Source organism: Nycticebus coucang, chromosome 10 (genome assembly GCF_027406575.1).
Source record: "Nycticebus coucang isolate mNycCou1 chromosome 10, mNycCou1.pri, whole genome shotgun sequence".
NCBI lineage: Eukaryota > Metazoa > Chordata > Mammalia > Primates > Lorisidae > Nycticebus > Nycticebus coucang.
This window is the reverse complement of record NC_069789.1, coordinates 92,791,070-92,813,686: the sequence shown is the minus strand read 5'-3', so window position 1 is coordinate 92,813,686 and position 22,617 is coordinate 92,791,070. Positions and strand designations below refer to the sequence as shown.

The window sequence follows — 22,617 nt, the reverse complement described above, 5'->3', positions numbered from 1 at the left end:
CTATTGAAAAGAATGTACTAGGTGGGGTGAGAATGTTTAGGAATCATGCAAAAAAAAAAAAAATAAAGTAAGTTAAGACACAACCTATTAGGTTTTTGTTTTGGAAAGATCTTCTCCCAGCAGGAAGACTGGTGCTAAGGAGACAGAAAAGCAAGAATAAGGGTCTGAATTAGGGCACTAGCTGAAGAATATATAAAAGAACTCAAATCCAGAAACGCATGACAATCATAGTTGGCCATTCCACAGGACTCAGAGCCCATGTGCACAGTGCCCACTCAGGGCCACAGGGGGAGCCAGGGTTCAGGTAGGGTGAGGAGGTGAGGCATAAGTCTGTGAAAAGGTGGTCATGTTTTTTTCCTTTGAGCCAAAAGATAGAAGTTTTAAGGGCACAAAATGCCCAAATGTTTGGGGATTGCCCAAATGTTTGGGGATCTGAGGATGAGAACAGTGAAAGAATATACAAAGAGTGTGTGTGGTGGAGAAATACATGAGTTAAAGGGCTGTCACTTTAAGATTAAAACAAAGAATAATCAACTGATCCAGCCATTCGTTTACGCAGCAAATATTCACCTACTGAGTTTATTCTGTGTATTTATGTTTTATTTAGTTGTCTACATTATACATATATTTATATTTCATGTATTTATTGTGGATTTTGTTCATTTATTTATGATAAAGGTAGTATTTATTATTAAGAACAATGATGTTCTAAGCAGTCTTCTGTGTGTTGAGATATAGCAATGAACCACTCTTGTGGGGAAAGAACTGGACTCATCACAAGGTCTCAAATGAGCTTTGATGTTAAGTTGATGTGGGGCTCCTGCTGCTTGAGCCCTGGGTGGGGACGTTAACAGTCCATGGCATGCCGATGGAAGGCAGCATAGCACAGTCTGCACTGGAGTGTCAGGATGGTATAGAGTATACTGGAATACTCAGGTTCTGTACACGCCCGGGCCTGCGTCTGAGTGAATTCTGCTCCAATGTACAGGACGTGGGTCCCTGAGAAGGTCACCCAATCTCTCTGAGTTTCAGTTTTCTCATTTGGAAAATGAAGATGACGATAGCCACCTTATAGGTCTACAATGAGTATTCAAATGAGGTGCACTCTAGGGCTGAGGAAGGGTCTGGCTCAGAGTATGCACCAGAATAATTGATTGTTTATATTTAGAGCCACAGAAGAACCAGACCAGAATCTTCAGGAGACGGAGACCTGCTCTGAATGCACAGAGGCTAATGTGGCCCAAAGCCATGCAAAGGCCGCTCCTTTCACGTGCAAGGGCCTCAAGGTTGCCACTACTGTGAATGTGCTTACCTTTCTACTTTTCTTTTGGTAAGTGAGATCTTGACCATGTCTAGTAGACCTGGACCACATAATGTTACTTCCTTATGTTAGGTGAGATTAGGTGTCCAAATTCCTTTATTAGGAATTTAAAGCTACCGGAAAATAATGTATGTGTCTAGAATGTAACGACCAGTTTGTCTTATGATGCAGGAAACCTGCACACTAAGATAGTGTTGGAACAGAGCGTTGTGAGATGAGATGGGCTAGAACCTTAACAGCCTGACACATTTCTGCTAAGGGACTGAGAATCCTGGTGTTTCAATCAATCGAAGAGAAGAGTGGCGCTTATTGAATGTGCCAGTTTTCAAGGCGGGCACTTTCCAGAGCACACACGGCAAAGATAAACCAGATGGCCACGCTCATGGACAGCTGGAACTGTGAAGGCCCCTGAGAGACCGAACAATTCTTGTCTCAGTTGTCAGAGCAATTCTGCTTATTTGGGTTAGATTGAGTTTATGAAAGGTTGGTTATTTAGGAGTCATTTTAAAAAACAAGAGTTATTGTAACTGAAGGAGAGGTTGAATCTGTGTCTGATTTTATTATGATGGGAAAGATCTACATGAATATTTTAAAAAGTAGAATAGCAACATTGTTGCTTTCAGACTGCTCCTTTGGCTTCTTGGACTGCCAACACCATTCTCAAGGTCTTCTCAGACCTCCAATGCCATCTCTCACTCCAGGGACAATACTTAAAATATTGGAATCAATCTGTGAATCATTTCTTTATATTGCACATTATTCAGCCAGGGAACTATGAAAAGCAGAGTTGAAAAATGTTATATCTCCTTCCTAGCAATGGAAACCCTTGATTCCACGTTGACATAGCAGACAAGCCTGGGCTTTGTAAACAGCTAGACTTGGGTGCAAAGTCCATTTCCATTAGCTCTGTGACCTTGGGTAAGCTACCTACTATTCTGGAGATGTTGAACCCAGGTATAAAATGTCAGTAATGATGCATGCTTATCTGCAGTAGCTGTGAGTTTTACACGGGAAAGCCCATCCATACAGACACCTTCTCTCCCTTTTCCTTCACCTCACTACACCACTACACAGGGGCTGGCAGCGTGTATCATCAATCTAAGATCCTGGAGTCTGAAATTCCAGATCTATCTCTTTCTCTTACTCATGGGATGTCTTCGAGCAAGTCATTTACTTTTCTAAGCTCCTGCCTGAGATCAGATTCACTAGCCCCAGGATTTTTCTCATCTCCTTGAAGCCCATCCTTACTTCTAGGGGTTTGCTCAGGCAGCCTCTGCTGCTGCCATGAATCCTCTTCTTTTACCTGTTTCAATGTCTTCTATTTCATCAGCCCATAGTGATTCTCCCACCTCTGAAATAGCATCAGATTTCCTCTGCGTGGCCCGCCCTGTGTGCTTGATGGCAAGCAGCCTTCTTCCACTCATTAACCTTTCAGTTTTTACTTCTTGTTTCCTTATCTAGAACAAAATAAAATCTATCTGAGAAAAGAGAATATTTAATGCTTCTTGGCCTCCTTCAGTTTCGATGAGGAACAAAGCACATGATTAATGACACCTCATTAGAGTAACAGTCAACATTATGTGTACAAAAGCACAGCCACACGAGATTATCAATTTAGAACAAGCAACAGTTTTTGTTGAGTATTGTTTCCCTGCCCAACACAGTACACTTGTCTGCCTCTTTCTGCTTTTTCTATCCCCTTTCAGAGATGGGCGAGAGAGTTTTCATGAGGCTTTCTTATGCAGTGGGAGAACTAAGAGCCTGTCTTCGCTGTGAATTTTTATGGTGTGAAATTCTCCTCCAACTCAAGCTGAGCAGGGGATCTTCAGATCCTTTATCCTGGATGCCCACTGGCAGAACCAATCTGCATGACATGTAGTGTCGGGCCAGGCAGCAGGCAGTTGTGACTCAGAGCATGTCTGACTTCCCAGAACATCTTTCCATGGTGTAATGTCTAATGAGCTCAACTTGGAGTCTGCCAACAAGAGGCCCATGGAGACATCCAAGTCAGCTGAAATCCACTTGTCAAAGAGAGGGAAGATGCCCAACACCAGAACAGCCTGGGAGGGCCTGCCAGGCGGCCATATGAAATGGAAGCCAGGTAATGCTGAGGAATCTGCGTTACTGCTTAGGTCTGCCTCATCACAAGCTAATCTCACCAGTAAACTCTCAAGGGAAGTAACAAGAAAAAGAGTTATAAAGTTTATATTTATTCATAACATCATAATTTGTATGAGCTTTATCTTAGGGCTGTACTTTTTATATTTTTGCCAAATATTTGTTGAATGCCTACTATGGGTAAGTACCTGTACTAGGTATAAGGGATATATCAGACAAAAATCCCTGCCCACTCTTCCCCTCCAATGAGATGCTGATCTAAGACTGGAAAGCAGAATCTGGGGCTCACACCTATTTTTACCAGCCTGAGCCCCTTTGCCTCTCTGTCCCCAGTCTATGCAGGAAGTAGTCAACAAGGCTCATCCTGTGTCCACCAAGGGCCTACTACCAGGCTAGTTGCTTAGTCATTGATTGTAATATGGTTCATAGTTACCTAGGATGGTGATGTACACTTTCTGAATGGGTAGTGACAATGATGACTAGTGTTTTCCAACTGACTGATCATTTGTGAATAGCTCTTAAATGGATGAAATCAATGCTTACCTGATGATGCTGGATAAAGAGTGCAAGACATAGCATCATCAAGCCTATAGGACCATCATAATATCTTGCCTTTTAATAGAACTTCATGATTTCCAAAGTGCCTTTTCAATAATTGATGACTTAGAGCTCTGATAGATCTTCCCAATAAAAGCTGAAAGCCAACTAGAAATCCAGATTACTTTTAAAATAGATGTCTTGGGTGATTACTGTGTGCAAAGCCATCTAGCTGGGCACGGGGAATCTAATACTGAACAAGAGAGACAGAATCCCCATCCCAGGGAAATGGGAATGAAGACATAGAATGCTGACAGAGCTGGAAAAGAACTCGGTCGTGGAAGGCTCGGGAAACATTCCTGAGAATGGCAACTCTGTGTTTGGCCCTGACTCAGTGAATAGAAGAGGTAGGGATATTTCCCCCTACTGTTGTGAATTTTAGTTTCCTATTGGCCATATGACAGGCTGAACATCTGTTCCATTATCTCTGGGGAGGAGAGAGACGTTGGAAAGAGCAGGTGATTCTACATATTAAATTATAACCCATCAGGCGGCCGGTTAGATGAAAGGGTCTGGCTTTATAATCTCGTTGTTTCCATGAAGTAACCATATGGTCGGTCACCTTTCAGCTGGAACACTGTCCTAGGGCTGAACTGCTTGGCAGCCAGGTATTGTTTCTGTTCCATAATCTTACTCTTCCTTTTTGATTATAAACACAGTAAATTATCATTGCTGTTATGTGTTAAAGGAAGGTGTAAACATGTAAAGAACAAGAAATAAACAGTAAGGCTACAATCCAGACACTATCATAATTTGCAGTTTGGAATATTCCTATCTAGTATTTTCCACTGATACAGAAAGTCATTGAGTCACATTGATGACTGGGCTGCTGACGGGTGCTTAGGCCTGCACTAGGGTGAGGAGAAAGAGGAGGTCACTAACGGTAGATTTAAGTGCTTTGTAAGGCACAGTGGCACCTAATAAATAGGTTTTAAAATTAGTAGGGAGTTTTGTTGGTTTTCAGTTTTTAGGAATATTCCATTCTATAAAAAGTTGTAAGCATCGCAAAAAAATAAGCTATGTGTAATAAATATATTGTTATTATTATTCCTTTTGAAGTAAGAATGTTTTGTGATCCTCACTTTGCAAAGGAATAAGTTGAATAACAGAGTCTCAACAAGTTAGTGGGTAAGGGATAACACACCATGTAGGTCCAGGCCCCAAGTTGTGAAGGGTTCTGCTTACCTGGCCTCACTGAGTTCAGGTCCCAGGATGGCAACCTAGTACCTGAACTTACCTTTAACAATGTGATATAATTAAACAGAACTAAACAAGAATGACTTAATTAAATTCAATTGTGACTTTATAAGGAGAGTGGATGCTATTGACAATATGCCTCTGTTCTGTTAGCCACCATGGTGGGTACGCCTGTGTTGGGCATGGACTATATTGAACAATATTTTCTTTGGTTAATAAGAGGGCCAAGTAGGCTTGCAACTAGATGTGGGACCAGGTAATTTAATTGAAAAAAATTTTTGTACATTTACTAAAGCTTTTGTGAGAATGCATTCTTCAGAAAGAACTTAAGAAAGTGTTGGGTTTTGCATCTGGGTCGATACTGTCAAGCAAAAAGACATACATGTGCTTAAAGACCCAATCTCTCCTTGAGGCATTATGACTGCAGCTTCCCAATCCTCCTTGGTGAGGACAGAATTTTCTGGGGAAACTTTCTTAAACCCATATGTTGTTTCATGCCTTCCATCATATTGCTTCCATTCCCTCCACCATCCCCTTTCCCACCCTGATTTCTCACCACTCTCTGTTGAAATGTCACCTGTTCTTGACTTACCGAACTGTACTACAACAGTTTGCTTATCTGATTCCTTTAGTTTATAATCCTCATGAATGCAGAAATTGTGCAATTGCTAGGATAGCAATTGATATGTAATAAGCATTTAAAATTTTATTGATTCCTTGATTGAAAAATTGAAATGAATGAAAGCCAAACCTGAATTTCCCTATTTTAGGAATTTCTCCTATCATTGATCTATACTACAATCCAGCTTACCCAAGCAACTTTATTTCTAATATATACTAATACTATTCTCCTTCGCTTACTACATTTATTGGATGCTTACTAGGTGCAAAATTCGTGACAACCCCATGATATAGGTAGTACTGTTATTTCTACAGGTAAGGAAATAGAGTCTCAGGAGAGGTAGACCACTTGGCCAAGGTCATGAAGCTGAGAAGTGACAGAGCCAGGATTTGTGCTCATGCAGTCTGAATGCAGAGAACACAGTCTTTTCTGCTCACCACAGCAGTTCTACTCATCCTTAAAGGCCACGCAAAGACTTAGCTTTCCCAGGGAAACGTCCTTCACTCATTGTCATGTCTATTTAATTATCTCACCATCAGGCTGTAGACCTTGTGAAACGGAATCATGTTCCTTCTTCCTCCCACCTCATGGTATGTGACACCATCATGTGAAGTTGTTGGCAAAGGGATTCCTGCTTGCACTGAGCAGATGAGAGAATGGTGGCATGAGGATTTGTCTAATCTTACACAGCCACCCTCTGTCAGAGATCTAGTCCTACTGGTTCCAGGCTCCTTCCTTGGAAGAAAACACCTTAGCAAATCCCTTCATAAACAACTCAGGGCAGATGACTGAGTATACGGGATTCTGGAATTGCAAGAAATCGCAATAAATCCATAGATAAATGTCTTCAGTTTCGACAGTAGGCCTGGGAAGGAGAGGTGACTTAGTCAAGACTGTGGAACAAGTTAGTAGAAAGACTGGAGTAATGAGAGAACAGAGAATGAGAACTCACAGCCAGAAGACCTGGGATTTTGTCCTCACTCTGACGCACAGTTCTTAGTGAATGATGCTAACCTAAAGTATAGACAATCCAGATTCAAACCAAGTTGACAATGTCTTTCCTGCTATTGTCCTTGACCTATATGCAAAGGATAGTTTTTCTCTTAGTAAAAACGTCTCAGTTTACTCTATTTGACACAAGTACTTCTTCTTGAATTGTCTTACAGGAGTTTTCCCCTTGGCTCCTGTTCTCTTGCAGTTTCCTGGAGGCTCCTCCCCACTGCGGCCCTCTCTCCCATCCCGTCTCCTCTCCCCAGCCCCTGTTTTCTCCTGGATGCCAAGGTTTATCTGCCTTCCAGCTGTGCTCCACACACACCACCAAGGCCATTTTCTGATCGCCATCCTGAGCCAGTGCTGCAATTTCTGAAATATTAATGGCTCACTTTGTGAAAAATAACACCAGGAAGCTTCTTATTGTAAATTAAAATTGATAGAGAGGCAGAAGCAATGAAATAAAGGAAATAAAATAAAACCATAATATGAAAATTATTTCAGAATTAAGACAGAGAAGGACACCCTTCCCCATCGCTGTGCGGGGATCTTGCAGCAGGAAGTGCGGTACCCGGCAGCTGAGAGTCATCATCCTGACCACCCAGGTGGGGTGTATGATGAGGCAGATGGCCCCTGTGGTTCCCTACTGGGTACCTTGGGGGAGAGGATGAGGGAAGAGCAGCTCAGAACAGAAAAGAAAAGGCAAACTGTGTGGATAAAGGAAATAGGGGCTTCCTGTGGTTAAAGATGCATTTGACAGGTTGGGGCGAGGAGAGGTTGACGGACACAGGGGAAACCCAGGCTGGACTCAGAAGCAAAGACATATGGCTCCATCCATTGTTCAATCCTTAAGTTCAGCACTCAGCACTCTGTTTTAATGATCTGATGCCCCAGCCACACTCTGTCATTGTCATCATTGTGTTCCTGGCACCTTGCACGCTGCTTGGCACAATTCATAATGCTAAGCCACACTTTCCAAATGGATGGCTGGATCATTGCAAAGGGGAAGGATAGAGAACAAATCTGTCCCTACATGTCTGCAGCATAGTGAATGTTAATATTTTTATTACTTTTGTGAAAATGAGTACAAAGAGCTGGGGACAGAGATTCCACAGGAGGAGGAAAGAAGGTGACACTTCTGCAGAAGACACCTCTTAGCTACACATAGAAGGGAAGTGGGTCCCCAGGGCAGCCTTTCCCACCCAGAAAGTCAGGACCATTACAGAGGAGTTTGCCCGCAGCTGCCCCTGGCTCCAGGGCTCAGGTCGGCCTTCCTAGGACTCCTGGGCTGACTTCTAGGTGTCAGTGACTCAATTTCCATTTCCCAAAGCAATCTGGCCACTCTCATCCCCTCCACCTCCAACTTTATGATATGAGTCCCATTCTCTGACCTGCTCTCCTCCTTTTTTTCATCTTCCTTGAGACTGACGCTCCCAGGTTCTCCTGGCCCCTGCGTTCATTGTCATTACCGAGCATGCTAACATTCCTCTTCCACTTTTACCACCCTCTTCCCCTTTTCACCTCCAGGCCCCTCACTCTCGGAGTGGAGAGCTGTGCACTTGGACTTCTCAGCACGCATGGCTCGTGTGGAGCAGGAGAGTGGAAGACTGCCTTCGCAGGACAGAAGGCCTGCGTTTAGTGGAGGCCCTGTATGTCATCCAGACTTAGCTGTGGGGACCCTTTGTTGCCCTTCCTCTCCAGCCCCACCGCTGTCTTCCTGTGTTGAGTTTGCAGCTCATTTTGCAGTCAAAGCAGTAGCCAGGCTGCAGGGGGCGCCCAGGAGCCAGGCTGTAAGCAGGCACAAGATATCTGCGGCGTGCAAAGAAGCCATTGCCTGTCATATAAAACAGTTGCTAGGGAATGTGTTCAAAGTGAGAAGCATGGTTTACTTGTGGATTTCATTATAAGTGTGATACGAGTCAGAAAGGGCCAGGAAGCTGGTGCTGCAGCTACTGGCTCAGGGAGAAGGAAAGAGAGCAGCAGAAACAGCCACAGGCATTCCAACCCATGCTAACATGTGTGGACGCCCTCAGGCCCTCCTGGCCCTTATCTCTCCACCCAGATTTGGCATGCGGCAAATCTAAACACTTGCAAATTCACAGTTGTAATCAGTCATCCGGCACATTATGAACTTCCACTGGCGATCCCTGTGAGGGGGAGAGTCAGAAAACTAATGTCAGTGAGAAAAGATACCCACAGAACAATCCCTGCCGGGAAAAAGCAATGAACTTTTGGAAGATCTAGGGACTGAATTGAAATGTAACCTCACTTTGCTCTTAGGAGACATCTCTGTGAAGTCTCCAGAGAACACACAAATCTGTTGGGCCAGGCTACCCCTCGAACAGGACTAAGTAGGTTGCTGGCTGTGCGGAGGCTCCCTTCATCACTGGTGGTCAGCTCACCCCGGCTGCCCCGAGATGCCTCAAGAATTTACAGGTTACCAGCTTGGAATAAAAGCATTTATTTAATGCCATCTCCATTTTATTGTAAAGAATCTTCTTTTAAAATGTCCATCTATTTTCTTATTGATTCTTTCCTTTAGTGAGTACTCATCATGGAGAAATGAAGAAAAAAATCTGGAAAGCCCCTTAAAGTGATAAAGAAAAGGTCTACCACTCTGGCATAACAGAAATTGAACTGCTGACTTATGGTTGCGATGGGTCTGAGAGTACATAAAATTGCTCAATTTTGAAAAACATGATGTGGAATTTTGTTAAGGGATGTACTTTACTTCAGGGCGAGTTAACATTCTTTGTGCATCCATTTAACAACAGATGTACAGAGTGCGCTCATTGTGTGGCTCTCCTGTGGCCTAATATCTTTTAATGATGATAATGAAAATTGTGGCTACTATTTTCTGAGCACCTCTAATATACCTGGCATGGTACTAAATGTTCTATGTGTTTTCTCTTATAATCCTCACAGCAATTCAGTGTTTAGGTGAAGAAGGAGAAATAAGTGACTCGTTTTAAGATAATCCAAGTGGCAGGTAGCAGATGACAATTTCAGATCCCAGGTTGGTTGGACTTGAATCTTGGTCTTTCTTTTATGCCACACTGTCACCATGGCTAGGTACCCTTAACCCCAGCAGAGGTCATTTCTGCCATCCCCTTCACACAGTCCTGATTAAGGGCAACAATTAAGAGACTTTCCATGCTTGATCATGCTAATCCTTCCAAAACACAGTGGAACCTTAGCATCGTCATTCTCCCTTTTCTATCTGCGAGGCCCTTTCCAGCTCAGTGTGTCCTAACACCACGACCGACACGGCCTCCACCCAGCTCCTGAACTATAGAGTGAGCCTGGCTGCTGTCGGTTCTGGGAGGTACGCTCCGCTCCAAAGGCCTCTGGCAGATTTCTAGCTCTGAGTTTGGTGTGCTAGGTTGTTTGTTTAGAGCCCTTGGGAGTACAGTCCCCAAACATAAGTCTTTGAGACCTAGGCGATCAACTCTAGGTATTTGTTCCTGTAATAGTCAGCAGAGGACACAGCTTGTTTTAAATCAGCAATTTTCAACTGGTGTGCTGTGTGGGGATCTTAAGTATGACACAAAAAATTTTAAAGATCATTAATTAAATTACTTTCAAAAGAAGTTCAAAGCATAGTGAGTATACTTTTTTTACTGTTTTTTTTTTTTTTTGTCACCATAATTAAAGTGTGCCACTGATGTTTAACTACAGGCTTAAGGGTGCTATAAGATAAAAAAAAATGAAAAACACTGTTTTAGATGGAGATTGGTAAACTGGTAGCATGCAGGTTTACCAAGTGCATTTAATTACTGTAGCCAGTTCTTATCTATCTGTGTACCAAAACCCCCAGATAAACAAGATCTTATGGCCAGGCGCTCATACTATTCTTTTAAGAGGCTGTTAGTTGATACTAAGCAAAATTTAGACTTGGTCTTATGAGGTCCAAGGGATTCAGCGAGGCTCAATCTCTGGTTTCCCTCCAGGATAGTGGTTTTTTAACTAGGTGCAGGTACACTCCCCAGGAGATATTTGTCAATGACTGTAAGTGTTTTGGGTTGTCACAACTGGTGGTGGGGTACTAGTGGCATCTAGTACCATGGGTAGGCTAACCATCTAGAATGTACAGAATAGACCCCTACAGCAAAGAGTTATCCGCCCCCAGATGTCAACAGCATGCAGGTTGAGAAACTCCATTCCGGGAGGAAACCAGAGTGACCTGCATACAGAAGGGAGTGACAATACTTCTCCAAAGTGGGGGCCTCAAGTCTTTAGCAGAAGTGAAGAAACTCAGGTTGTGGATCTTTAAGCCACTGATTTGTAGTGATAGCAGAAAAATTACATGAGTATGTATCTATTTTATTTTATTTTACTTTATTTTGGGGAAGATATTAATTTTCAACCAATGCAATGAGATAATATCTCAGTTTTCATGATACTGGGTAGTCCCCATAACCCAAGCCAATAGGAATTAGGCATTTTAACTGTTCAAAGTATATTTATTTCATAATAAGCTTTGATGTCACTCTTTCTTTGTTGCATTCTTTTCAGCCTTCTTAAACAGGGAATAGAGAACTTACTTTCTTGTTGAACTGGAGTTATCATTAGGAATATCGAGTCCTCTGTGATACTGTAACTCAGTTTTGCACTTTGGGTTACACACTTCTGCTAACTGACACCAGGTTTCCATGTTCTTTGAGTTCATGGTTTTTTTCTTTCTTTTTCTTAAATACATTTGTTGGGTTGTGTCATGTCACTCAATGATTTCTTCTCACTGGTGAAATGAGTTTCATTCCTAACTAAGCCAGTTAAACATGTGTCTAAAACAAAAATAAGTAACATCTGAGAGCTGAGGAGTTCTCTTATGCATAAACATAAGAACTTTTGTACATTCATCATGCCTTTCCAACAGCCTACTTCATGGTTGTTTTTTTTTTTTTTTTTACATTTTAGACCACATTAAATAAGTTAATGTCAGTTAAGTAAGATGCAAATTTATGCCAGGCACATGGCTCATGCCTGTAATCCTCATGCCTGGGAGCTTGAGGTGGGTAGATCACTTGAGCTCAGGAGTTCAAGACCAGCCTAAGCAAGAGCAAGACCCCCATCTCTAAAAATAGCAGGACATTAAATTGGCAGGTGCCTGTAGTCCCAGCTACTTGGGAGGCTGAGGCAAGAGAATCATTTGAGCACAAGAGTTTGAGTTTGCTGTGAGCCATGATGCCACGGTACTCTACTGACGGTGACATAGTGAGACTCATTACACTTAAATTCATCGTATAACATTATCTAATGAGTTAACATAAGTTTTATTTGGTTTGCAAATAATTTATTGCTAAGTTTTTGGGAATTTATTTCTGTGTAAAGTGATTACCACCTGACCAAAAATAGGTCAGATCAACCTTTAACACCTGAATTTACCCACATGTCTATCTATAGTAACAGGGGGAAGAATTCTTGTTTTCTTTTTATTGTTTTGGTTTAGTTTGCTGTAGTTGAGATAGGGTTGGGAAGCCGATTATGAGAGAAAGGTGAGGAAAAAAGTTAATTCTGTGCTTTTTTTCTTTATGTTATTTAAATTCTCTTCTTTCATTAATTTTTTTTCAGGTTTTTATAGAGGTAGTCTTCTTCTTCTTTCATTTCTAAATATGGTTTGTAAATGTTATCATCTGAATGTTGATGTTCCCCCAAAATTTACGTGTTGGAACCTAATACCCAATGTGATGGTGTTAAGAGGTGGGGCCTTTTGGGAAGTAGTAAAGTTATGAGGGCTCTGTCCTTGTGCATGGGGTTAGTGCCCTTGTAAAAGAGGTCAAAGGGAGGCTTGCCCCTTCTGCCATGTGAGGACCTCACAGGAAAGTGCCCTGTCTGAAAGAACAACAAATCCTCGTTAGATACTTAGTTTATTGGCACCTGGATCTTGGACTTTCCAGCTTCTAGAACTGTGAATGGTAAATTTCTATTATTCATAAATTACCCAATCTAAAGTATCGTTTTATAGTTGCCCAAACTGAGTGAGTAGATTTTGTGTGTCCCTTCTGTCCAGTCTCCTCCCCTTGTCTCCCTTTTTACAATGCAAAGTGGGGGTCCTTAGAAGCATGGAATTTGGAATGGAAGAGGGTCTACTTTGATAGTGCATAGTCCTCCAAACACATTTGCCCTCTCCTCCTGATGTTTGGTGAGGAAAGGTGCTCTGTGATATTAAGTGAGGGGAGATTTTAGGACATCAAGAAATACCAAGTCTGGGACTCTCTGTTCTGGGGCAGGCTTGAATTTGTCTTTATATCCAAGGGTGAGCTGTTTCATGTGGTGACTTCATGGGAACAGCTTACTTCCCATTGCTTCCTGTTGACCAGCCAGACTCTCAGTTAATCCTTGACCAAGAAGGAAACTAAAATAGGGAAAATCTCAGATCAAAACTCTGGCAGATAGAATCCTTGGGCAGTGTTAGTCCCTACCTCCTCTAACTCCTAGCCTGTGGGGAAGGGGTTGCCCCTCTCACCTTTCCACTGCAGAGAAAGTGGTTGTTGCTCCTCGCATATAGTAATCATAATTATAGGAAACCATGTCCATTTCCTCACCATAGTGGCCTGGATATTCTGTTGTCAGCCTATGTGGGGAGAACAAAGGGAAAAATTTAGAAAAGAAAATAATAAAATACATTGTCATTTCTGGAAGCAAATAGAAGACATGCTACGAAGAAGAGATGGAGTTTGAACATCTCCAAACTGAAGTTATGTGGCCTCTACCTAAGCATTCCAGGCTGTGAAGAGACAGATAGCTCTCCTTCCAAAGATGAGAATCTTCCCTAAAAGGATGTAGATAACTCCCCAGGCTTTGGAGTTTTGAAAATAACATTGGAGTTCTTGATATTGACTAATATCAATATTAGTCCCATTTCATTCAACTCAACTAAGAAAATGTTTTCAAACCTTGCATTATGACTCATAAGTAAATCGTAAAATCAGTTTAACTGGTTATGATCAGGTTTTATAAAGGAAACATAAAAAATAGAAAGGAAAATATCAGAGTGTGTAATACATGCAATAAGGATAATTTATGTGTATAATTTATCTTGTTTTAAATACAATATATATGTGTATGTATTTATAAACTGTACATACTGTGCATTAGTTTAATAAATACTTCTTCTGGTGAGTCACAATTTTTAAAGTGCCTAAAAATATTAAATTAAAATGTAGAGTTTTTGCCTTGTTTTCCATTGTTTACTGGTACCTAAAATAGTTCTTGATACATAATAAATACTTGAAGAATTAATAAATAGTGGAGAGTCACTTAATCTCAGTTTCCTGATGTACAGAAGAATAAAAGCTATCTACAGGTTTGTCCTTGGAAGTAATAAAAACATGTGTGACATACTGATACATGGCAGGTGTCGAATCATTAGGAGATATTTTGTTTCTTCTCCTCCTTTTTATTCTGTCTCTCCAAAGAGTGAATCAATCCTGGGTCTCCATGTGAGTAAATGCACTGTGGTCTACCCTAGGAGAAATCTAGAATTTCCCAGTGTTCACAGAGCTTTGCCACTAGAGATCTTCTGGATTGAAATAGTCCTTTCATCACCAAATAGGTCATCCAAGTCTTTACTTGCACCCTAAGGTGTCTCTGGAAACAACCAGTTAGTGAGTGCCCGTAATTTTGCCTGATCTGGATTTACCAGGTCATTGTATATTGATGTTAGAAAGATCTTCCCCCTCTGCAGACGGATGATCTTTCTCTTAAGATTGTCATGAAATCTTGAAAAGGTTGATTAATAAATAGGAAGGTCCCCTCAAAGGATCTCAGTTCTTACATGCAGAAAGATCTGTGGTTAGACCACTTGGCTCATGACCATTCCTTTTCCCACATTATTCACTTGGCCTGGCCCTAACTTACCTTGTCTTAAGACATTATTATGCTCTATCAGGATGCCAAGCTTAACCTTGAGCATGCTGCATGTATGCATTTTTGCTTAATGTTTTTTTTGAGGTGAAATAGGCTCTGATATTTTAGAAACCTATTTTGTGCTGCTAAAGAGATGCAGAAGCGGGACTTCCTCTTTCTAATAAAAAGGTTAGGTAAATGTCTCATAAATGGACCCAATAGGGCCTCATTTGAATCCCACTTATTCGTGGTCCATGAGGATTTTAATAAGAAATGTACTAATGAAGTTTACTGGAGGAAAGAGAAATGTGACGAGGAAATGAATAACACAAATTAGGATCACAAGAGATTGAGTGGAATGGAGGGTACCAAATGTTTTTATTTCTGCTAAGGCAGAATCTTATATAGCACTATTACATTAGGCTAAATCCTATCTCCCAAACTGTTTGGAAATATTCAGGCTACATTTTTACTTTTTAAGTTTTTATTGACTAGTCTTGTCTGCCTTCAGAATGCTTGGATAGTCAAATACATTTGGAATAAAGTGGGAAAGAAACGTTTGCAAAAAAAATTTAAGAATTTTTGAGCTTCAGAGAAGGAAAAGGTTATCTAATGCTTTCTTTAACTATTGCTTTATTTTTGGTAGTTACCAGACAGAGGCTACCTACTCAACTGGACACATTGTCTGGGAAGCCTTTTTGTGGAGGACTGCTGTTTGGTAAATTTCTAGAATGTCCTGGAGCAGGAAAGTACATGCCCAGGTTTTAATTTTCATCTTGGTCCAAGCCAAGTTTGGTTTTGTTTGATTTTGATTGTTGTAGTTTTTTTTTTTTTTATTTTTGTTATAAACCATGAGATTAAGTTATAGAGCCTTGAGAAACTTTCTTACAGAACTCTGAATTAAGGGGTATAGGGAAAGAGGTTGGATCTTGATGGAAATCTCCCCTACTTTGGGAAACTAAAAATACGGAGAGAGAAATGGCTCCAATTACTGGTAGAGAGTCAACCACCCAAACACTATCCATAGTGAAAATTACTGTGTCATTTGGGCCCAGAATTCATTGTATTTGAGAACCAGATAGATGGGGCTGCATTTAAGTCTTGATGACATACCCCCTCACACACACACTCACACATGCATTCTGACACACACTCACACACACACACTCTCACATACACTCACACATGCACTCACACACACACTCACACACACACACTCTCACATACACACTCATACATGCAATCACACAAAATGTCTTAATAAATGACAGCCCCAGTAACAGCTAGTCAGAGAGAAAACAATAATTTGAACTTTCAGAAGTAAACCCATTGAGCTAGGGGCATAGGGACTTCTCAGGAAACTAAAAGAGGAAAGAGAGTAATCAGGGCTCCATAAGCTGCGGCTCTGGGCTTTCTGAGGCCAGGTGGGGGAAGTTTAGTGTAGTTCCAGCTTCCTTGTGAATTACTGGGTCACTTCAAGCAGCTTTTTGGCAAAGCACCCTTCATACTGAGCATTGCCACACATTCTTAGACCAATTGGATTGCTCAAACAGCCTTCAGCTTGGAAAGAAGAAGGGGAGGGCAGGTCAGGAAGGCACGTTTATTCAATTCCTTGAAATGAGTTTTTTTGTTTGTTTGTTTTTGGCCTGGGCTGGGTTTGAACCCGCCACCTCTGGTACATGGGGCCGGCACCCTACTCCTCTGAGCCACAGGCGCTGCCCTGTAATGAGGTTTTTAAAGTGTTTCTAGAAGGATTTTATAATCCCCTTTCAAAAAACTCCTCTGTATGTATGTGTGTGCATGCGCTGGCTCATTCCTCCTGTCACTTTTGGATGAATGACCATTGGGTTACAATTTCTCCCATCACAAAACCCTTTCTGCTGTCAAGAAGAGAGAGAGAGTTGTTGCAAAGCTAAGTAAAAAGTTGATGACATAAAGCCACTTGAGCAGCTTCTTGGGTCAACTGAGATTGAATGTAATGGAAAAAAAAATCTTAGTTATAATCTGAAGAAAACCAGTTTAAACTAAAGAGACTTATAAGATTGATATACTGTTTGCTCATCCAAGATTCTTAAAGCACTGTAATGATCAGAGGATCCAATTAGACTCAGGGAAGGTTTACTGACCAATACAGTAGCCCAGACTGAGCTGCTCCTGACAGATGTCACAGAGCTGAGCCCAGATCCATGCTATTGCATCCATTTTCAAAAGGGGATACAATTTAGTTACGTAAGGTGGTCAATTTTACTTCTTGTTGGAGGTTTGACTGAGAACTGACTAGGTTTTTAATAGTTAAATGAGAAGGTTTGACTCATTTCTCAACTGAAGTGACTCAGTATAAGATTCTGTGAAAACCCACCTCTGCTAGGCCTTATTAATCACTAAGCAGTTGGACACAGTCAGACTCCATAGCACCAAGATCTGTTTGTTACGTCTCGGTCTCACTTGCAGGCAATTAGGACAACTGGATTATTTGGCATCCTCTTGGAGGATCATTTTCAGGGCTTTTGCTCCTGCTGGTGTGCTCAAGGACAAATGCAGCTTTGGCTCATGGCCCCAAGTCATCAAGTGTCACCTTATCTCACTTTGTGGAGGCACCAGAAAAAGCATAAGCCACAGACTGTACCATAAAAACTGGAGGAAAACTCGAGCACTTAGACGTTAACAGAGCAAAGTGGAGTCCCTGAGGAAGCCATATTTTAGCTTTTTCCAAATAAGAATAAAATTTGAATGTCTTCCACATCATTCTTTAGAGCTCAGCCCATGCTCAGACAACATCTTAGAGAAGCTTCTGGTGGTTCTATACCTAATTCTGCTTTACTCTCATTTTTTCTACCCAATTAACACCTTATTCTAGAGACATCCTATTCTGACATACTATTACATGTCAGCACTACATATTTAGGTTTTGATTAAAATAAGAGAAGGCTGTTTAACATCTTATTTTACTGCAATGGCAAATACAGAGAGCCTTTTGAGGGCTAGTTGGCACATGGCATAGACTATGCCTTCAATGATCTAGTTCAGAAATGGGCAGCAGGCAGAGACTCAGCATTTGCAGACTTGATGTATTGAGGTTGTCTTACATTCCATATTTAGCCAAAAAGATGATATTCCTTTCTTACTGACAAATGGTCGAGATGTTTCTTAAATTAACCCAGTCTGTTCATGACCATTCTCTTTGCATAATGCTTTCCTAGGTAAACTACAAGAAATGAGAATATTTCAGATTAGATTACTTGGCCAATGTCCTGACATTGTTAACAGGTTCTGCATCTTAGTAAAGTGTCTCAAGAACGGAAGAAAAAGTACCCAATGTACTCACCCTTATTATGAAACTAATGTAGGACCTTCACATGAAAGCTATAACCCAGTTACAACCTAAGAATAGGGAGAAGGGGGAAAGGGAGGGGAGGGAGGGGGGAGGTAGGTAGAGGGAGGGGGATTAATGGGATTACACCTGCGGTGCATCTTACAAGGGTATATGTGAATCCTAGTAAATGTGGAATGTAAAGGTCTCAGCAAAATAACTAAGAAAATGCTATGAAAGCTATGTTAACTAGTGTGATGAAAATGTGTCAAACGATCTATGAACCAAGTGTATGGTGCCCCATGATCATATTAATGTACACAGCTATGATTTAATAAAAATTAAAAAAAAGAAAAAAAAACCCTGTTTGCGTTAGTTTTGCAAAGACAGAAAAATAACTTCCCAATGCAGTTATGACGGACACCCTGGTGTCTTCCCCCACAAGCTGGGGAATGCCCAAGCGGGACCTCTGTAATCACCCAAGTGCCCTTCTCTGCATAGAGGGCCTGAGTCCTGGGGCTTTTGGGGGTGTGAGAAAGAATGCCAAATACTCATGCCAACTGTCTTCTTGTGCCATTTGGGGGTTTATATTTCAAACACTTCAGATATGTACCACAACACCACAAAAGTTTCAAGGATATCTGTGGCTTAAATTAGAAGAGGAAAGTCCCTGGAGATTTTTCAAATTGTTCTCTTGGAACTGAGTCTCCAATCCAAGCCTAGGGTTTGACTCCTGTTGGCTTTCACCAGCTCTGTTACTTGATGATCACCCTCTGCCTGCATGGCTGTGGGATGACGCCACCTTTGGATCTCCTCACCAACTAGCTTTCTTCTCTGTTTTAGCTGCTGGGTGCTACCGTACTGCTATCTAATGCTTCACCCATTCAAGTCTTATTTTCTCACCTAGACAGAGAGACAGCTCAGTCCTGTGGAAAGAGCATGGGATTTGGGGAATGCAGATATGTTTGGAACTTTAAAGGAAGTCACAGCTCCTCACCTGTGTAATAGTAACATAACTTCTGTGTTTGAATATTAAATGAGTGGGTAGCAGGTGTCAAGAAACAAATTTCATCATCATCAAGAACTGAAATCTATGAATTGTGTACTTACATTCATTTGTATCACCGACTGAGTGACTGATTAAATGAATTAATGAATGAAGGACTGAATGATTGCCTGTAGAATCCAATAGAGGAAAGCAGATTAGATTGAATGAAGCAACAGATCTTGTCTGGAATTGAGTGGTGTACTTTTGTTTTAGGTAGTTAGTATAGTCTGGTCTTGGGTTAACTAATAGTCAGACAACCAGCCACGTTGTTGAAATTTCTGCTTTTGAAGTTTTTAGCACAGGGAGGAAGGAATCCCCCTTATGCAGGTAATAAATATAGTTGTCCAATAGTTTCCATAAAGTATTGGTTCCAGGAATACCCAAGTCTGCAGACGTTCAAGTTCCTTATAAAAAATGGCGTAGTATTTGCCGATGACTTGCACATATCCTCTCGTATGTTTTAAAACACTTCTAGATTACTCATACAATGTACATGTTATGTAATCACTTGGCATATTGTATTTTTTTATTGTTGTGTTTTTTTCCCAAAATATTTTCTACCCATCATTGGTTGAACTCTCAGATGAGGAAACTGCAGATATGGAAGACCTGCCATAAATGTGTAAATTACATATAAATAGGGCACAGTAATTACAACAGCCACTCCAGTTGATGAAAAGCATGATTGATTTTGCTGAAGTTCAGAGGGGCTGCTCTTTGCCAAAAGGAGGGATTTCTGTGTCATGTAATACAAGGCAATGGTTGTTGGTTGATCACAGAAGCATCTAAAGCCAATGCAAGACCAATCCTGTCAGACCTCATCTGACATAATGATTTTCCATAAGGAATGAGTCATTCCTTCCACTGTGATATCAGAAGATATCCAATGCATTTCTTTCTCTTTTTATGTGCCTCTCATTCTGTGACAAGAGGTAGTGACAATGCTGAGCACATTCTTTGGCCCTCAAACAGTGTTGATCACTGGTTATAGGAAGAAACAGCCTGTTCAATTTGAAAACCCGACAGTTATTTTAGGATTACGTAAAGGGAGTCACAGCTGCTGTTATGGAAAGAGTGGACAGAGCTGATCAGTACTGATTTACAAGGAGGTCCTACCAATGGTGGAAAAAATTATTCTCCTGGCTTGGCTGATGGATGTTGCAGTTATGAACTGCTTCATCCTTTACTCATTAGATGAGGAGAGTGGGGAGAAGGCGCAGACACACCTTTCTTAGAGGAGAAATCTCATCATTCAGCTTGTGAACAATGTGAGGAACAGAAATGCAAGAAAGAGGGGAAGACTGTCATCTTCTGACACCTGAAGAAATGACAGATGCATTTTATAACGCAAAATGAAAAAAAAAAATCAGGGCGGTGCCTGTGGCTCAAAGGAGTAGGGCACTGGTCCCATATGCTGGAGGTGGTGGGTTCAAACCCAGCCCCAGCCAAAAACTGCAAAAAAAAAAAAAAAAAAAATCAACCAAGGATTACATGGTTCACAGCAGAATAAATGAGAAAGCTGGAAGGAGAGAAACCGTTTTCTACTGTGAGACAGGCAAGAGGAAGTCTGGCCTTCATCCTGGAGACTGCTTCATGAAGTGTCACACTCAAAAAAATTATAAACAAAAATAAATGAAAACACTTTCATTATTGTAGATAGCCTGAAAGAGATAATAAAATCATCAAGTGAGTTCTTATTTATGTTTTTCCCTTTTAACACTGTAGGATGATGACAAGTAATCCACCAATCTCATTCCCGCCCAAATAAATAAGCATTGGAGAGTATGTGGGTGGCAGAAAAATTGGATTGGGAAGGGTTTTAAAATGTAACATGCAGTCCTAGTATAACAATGGTTTCCAGTTTGCTCAGAGAGAAGCTGCCCATCTTGCCAGACCTCTGGGCGCTGTGCTGCAGGAGGCCATCCATGCAGGGGTGGCACGGGACAGACTCGGGCAACGCAGGGCCCCGTGAGCTTGTTCCTGCCCCTGACACAACATTATGGGAAGTAGTCATGCTAGCACTCCCCACTTTGCATTAAAATCTGAAAAATGAGAACAGGAGTTAAAGATTAGCTTTGTCTGGGTGTTTGGTGAGAGGAAAAGAAAGTTCTCACTAACTAATACTGTTGTTGTTGTTAACTAGAGCTAACCAAAAATGAAGAAAAACCACTCTCAGGCTTATGATTGGAGCACAGGAGTGGGAGGTAGGCAGTGAAGAGGGCAAAGTCTGAGCATCATAGAATCTTAGGGTGGAAGATAACAGAAAAGTCATCTAAGTCGATTCTTTATGTTTCTGGTCCAAATATATTCATGTTATCTACTGAAGCTAATGAAAGGCCATGGATCTACAGAACAATTATTTAGAAAAGGAAAGATCACGGAACCACCCAAGGGACTGTCACCAACTGGTCAACATACAGAGGTAGTCAACATCAGAAACGAGGCCTGCTGTACTGATACATACATGTGGTGCATGTGTGGACCATGGAAATTAGGTCAACTTAAGGAGGTGGTCAGTGTAGGGAGGTGGTCACCATGGAGGTCCTGTTGTAGTTGCTCAACTCAAAACCATTAGCTCCGCCTGGGACACGTAGTCTGTGTGTGGACAGGAGACTTGTGTGCAGCGTGCATCTGTGAGCTGTTTGGAGTGGAGGGAATTATTACAAACAGTCTCTGAAGAGTTGCGGCTACTTCAGTGACATGTGTTTGTGGTTTGCGGACCACTAGATCAAGAACTCAAACCCTCACATACAAATAAACATGTGTCAAATTTATATATTCATCCCATCCAGTGGGGACTATTTTGTAACAGACATGTCCACATCTATCAGGAATTTGTTTTCTTGCCAGAGTTCAGGGATGCTGTAATCTGCAACAAGAAACTGCACAAAATGAAATCAAAGCTGCACCTTGGTTTCCACCAAACAAATAAATCCCACAGTCCTTGGGGAATTGGCTAGAAGATTTGATTTTTCCAGTCGAGAGTGGTCGTATTTCTGAATCCCTAAACACTCTTAAGCACAGAGATGCTAGGTGATCACTCAGCTAGTTCAAAACAGAGTCAGGCTCCGTATTGCAGAACAGCTTTCAAAGTGGGAAGGGAGGACTGTGGTCCCCACCCACAAACGTCCAGCTTCTCAGAAGGTAATTCAAGCTACTTAAGGTGAAGCAAGGGAAGGTTTTGAAGGAGGGTTATCAGCATTTCACTGTGGGAAGGTGTGGGAAAACAGTTCTCACTTCACTCTGCAGGGCTGTTAAAAGAAGTGAATAAAATAGAGCAAGCCATGAAGAAAGTCTTTGTCCACTGTAAAACTTCATCACATCCACGTCAGTGTTCACCATCATTACTGTTCCTAGGGGCCTTCAATACTCAGTTACTGATTCGACAAATTTATTAAGCATCTGCTCTGTGCCAGGCTTAAGCGGCTAAAGAAATAAGACCTACTTGACACTCTAAGAACAGTGACTTTTCAACTGGTGAGCTGTGAGTGGATCTCAGGTGTGTTGTGAAAAATTTTAAAGATCATTAAGTAAATAATTTTCAAAAGAAGTTCAAAGCACAGTAA

The 22,617-nt window shown here is 41.4% G+C and overlaps 1 protein-coding gene across 1 annotated transcript in view; it reads right to left on the bottom strand.

Moving 5' to 3' along the window:
- Positions 1 to 7,893: 7,893 nt before the first annotated feature.
- DPT (dermatopontin) overlaps positions 7,894 to 22,617 on the bottom strand; it is a 32,080-nt gene continuing 17,356 nt past the window's right edge. The window contains exons 3-4 of the mRNA XM_053606899.1: positions 13,312 to 13,419; positions 7,894 to 8,992 (exon numbers count right to left, since the gene is read on the bottom strand). Of these exons, the coding sequence (XP_053462874.1) occupies positions 8,926 to 8,992; positions 13,312 to 13,419 (175 nt within the window). The 3' untranslated portion in view covers positions 7,894 to 8,925. The remainder of the gene's footprint in view (positions 8,993 to 13,311; positions 13,420 to 22,617) is intronic.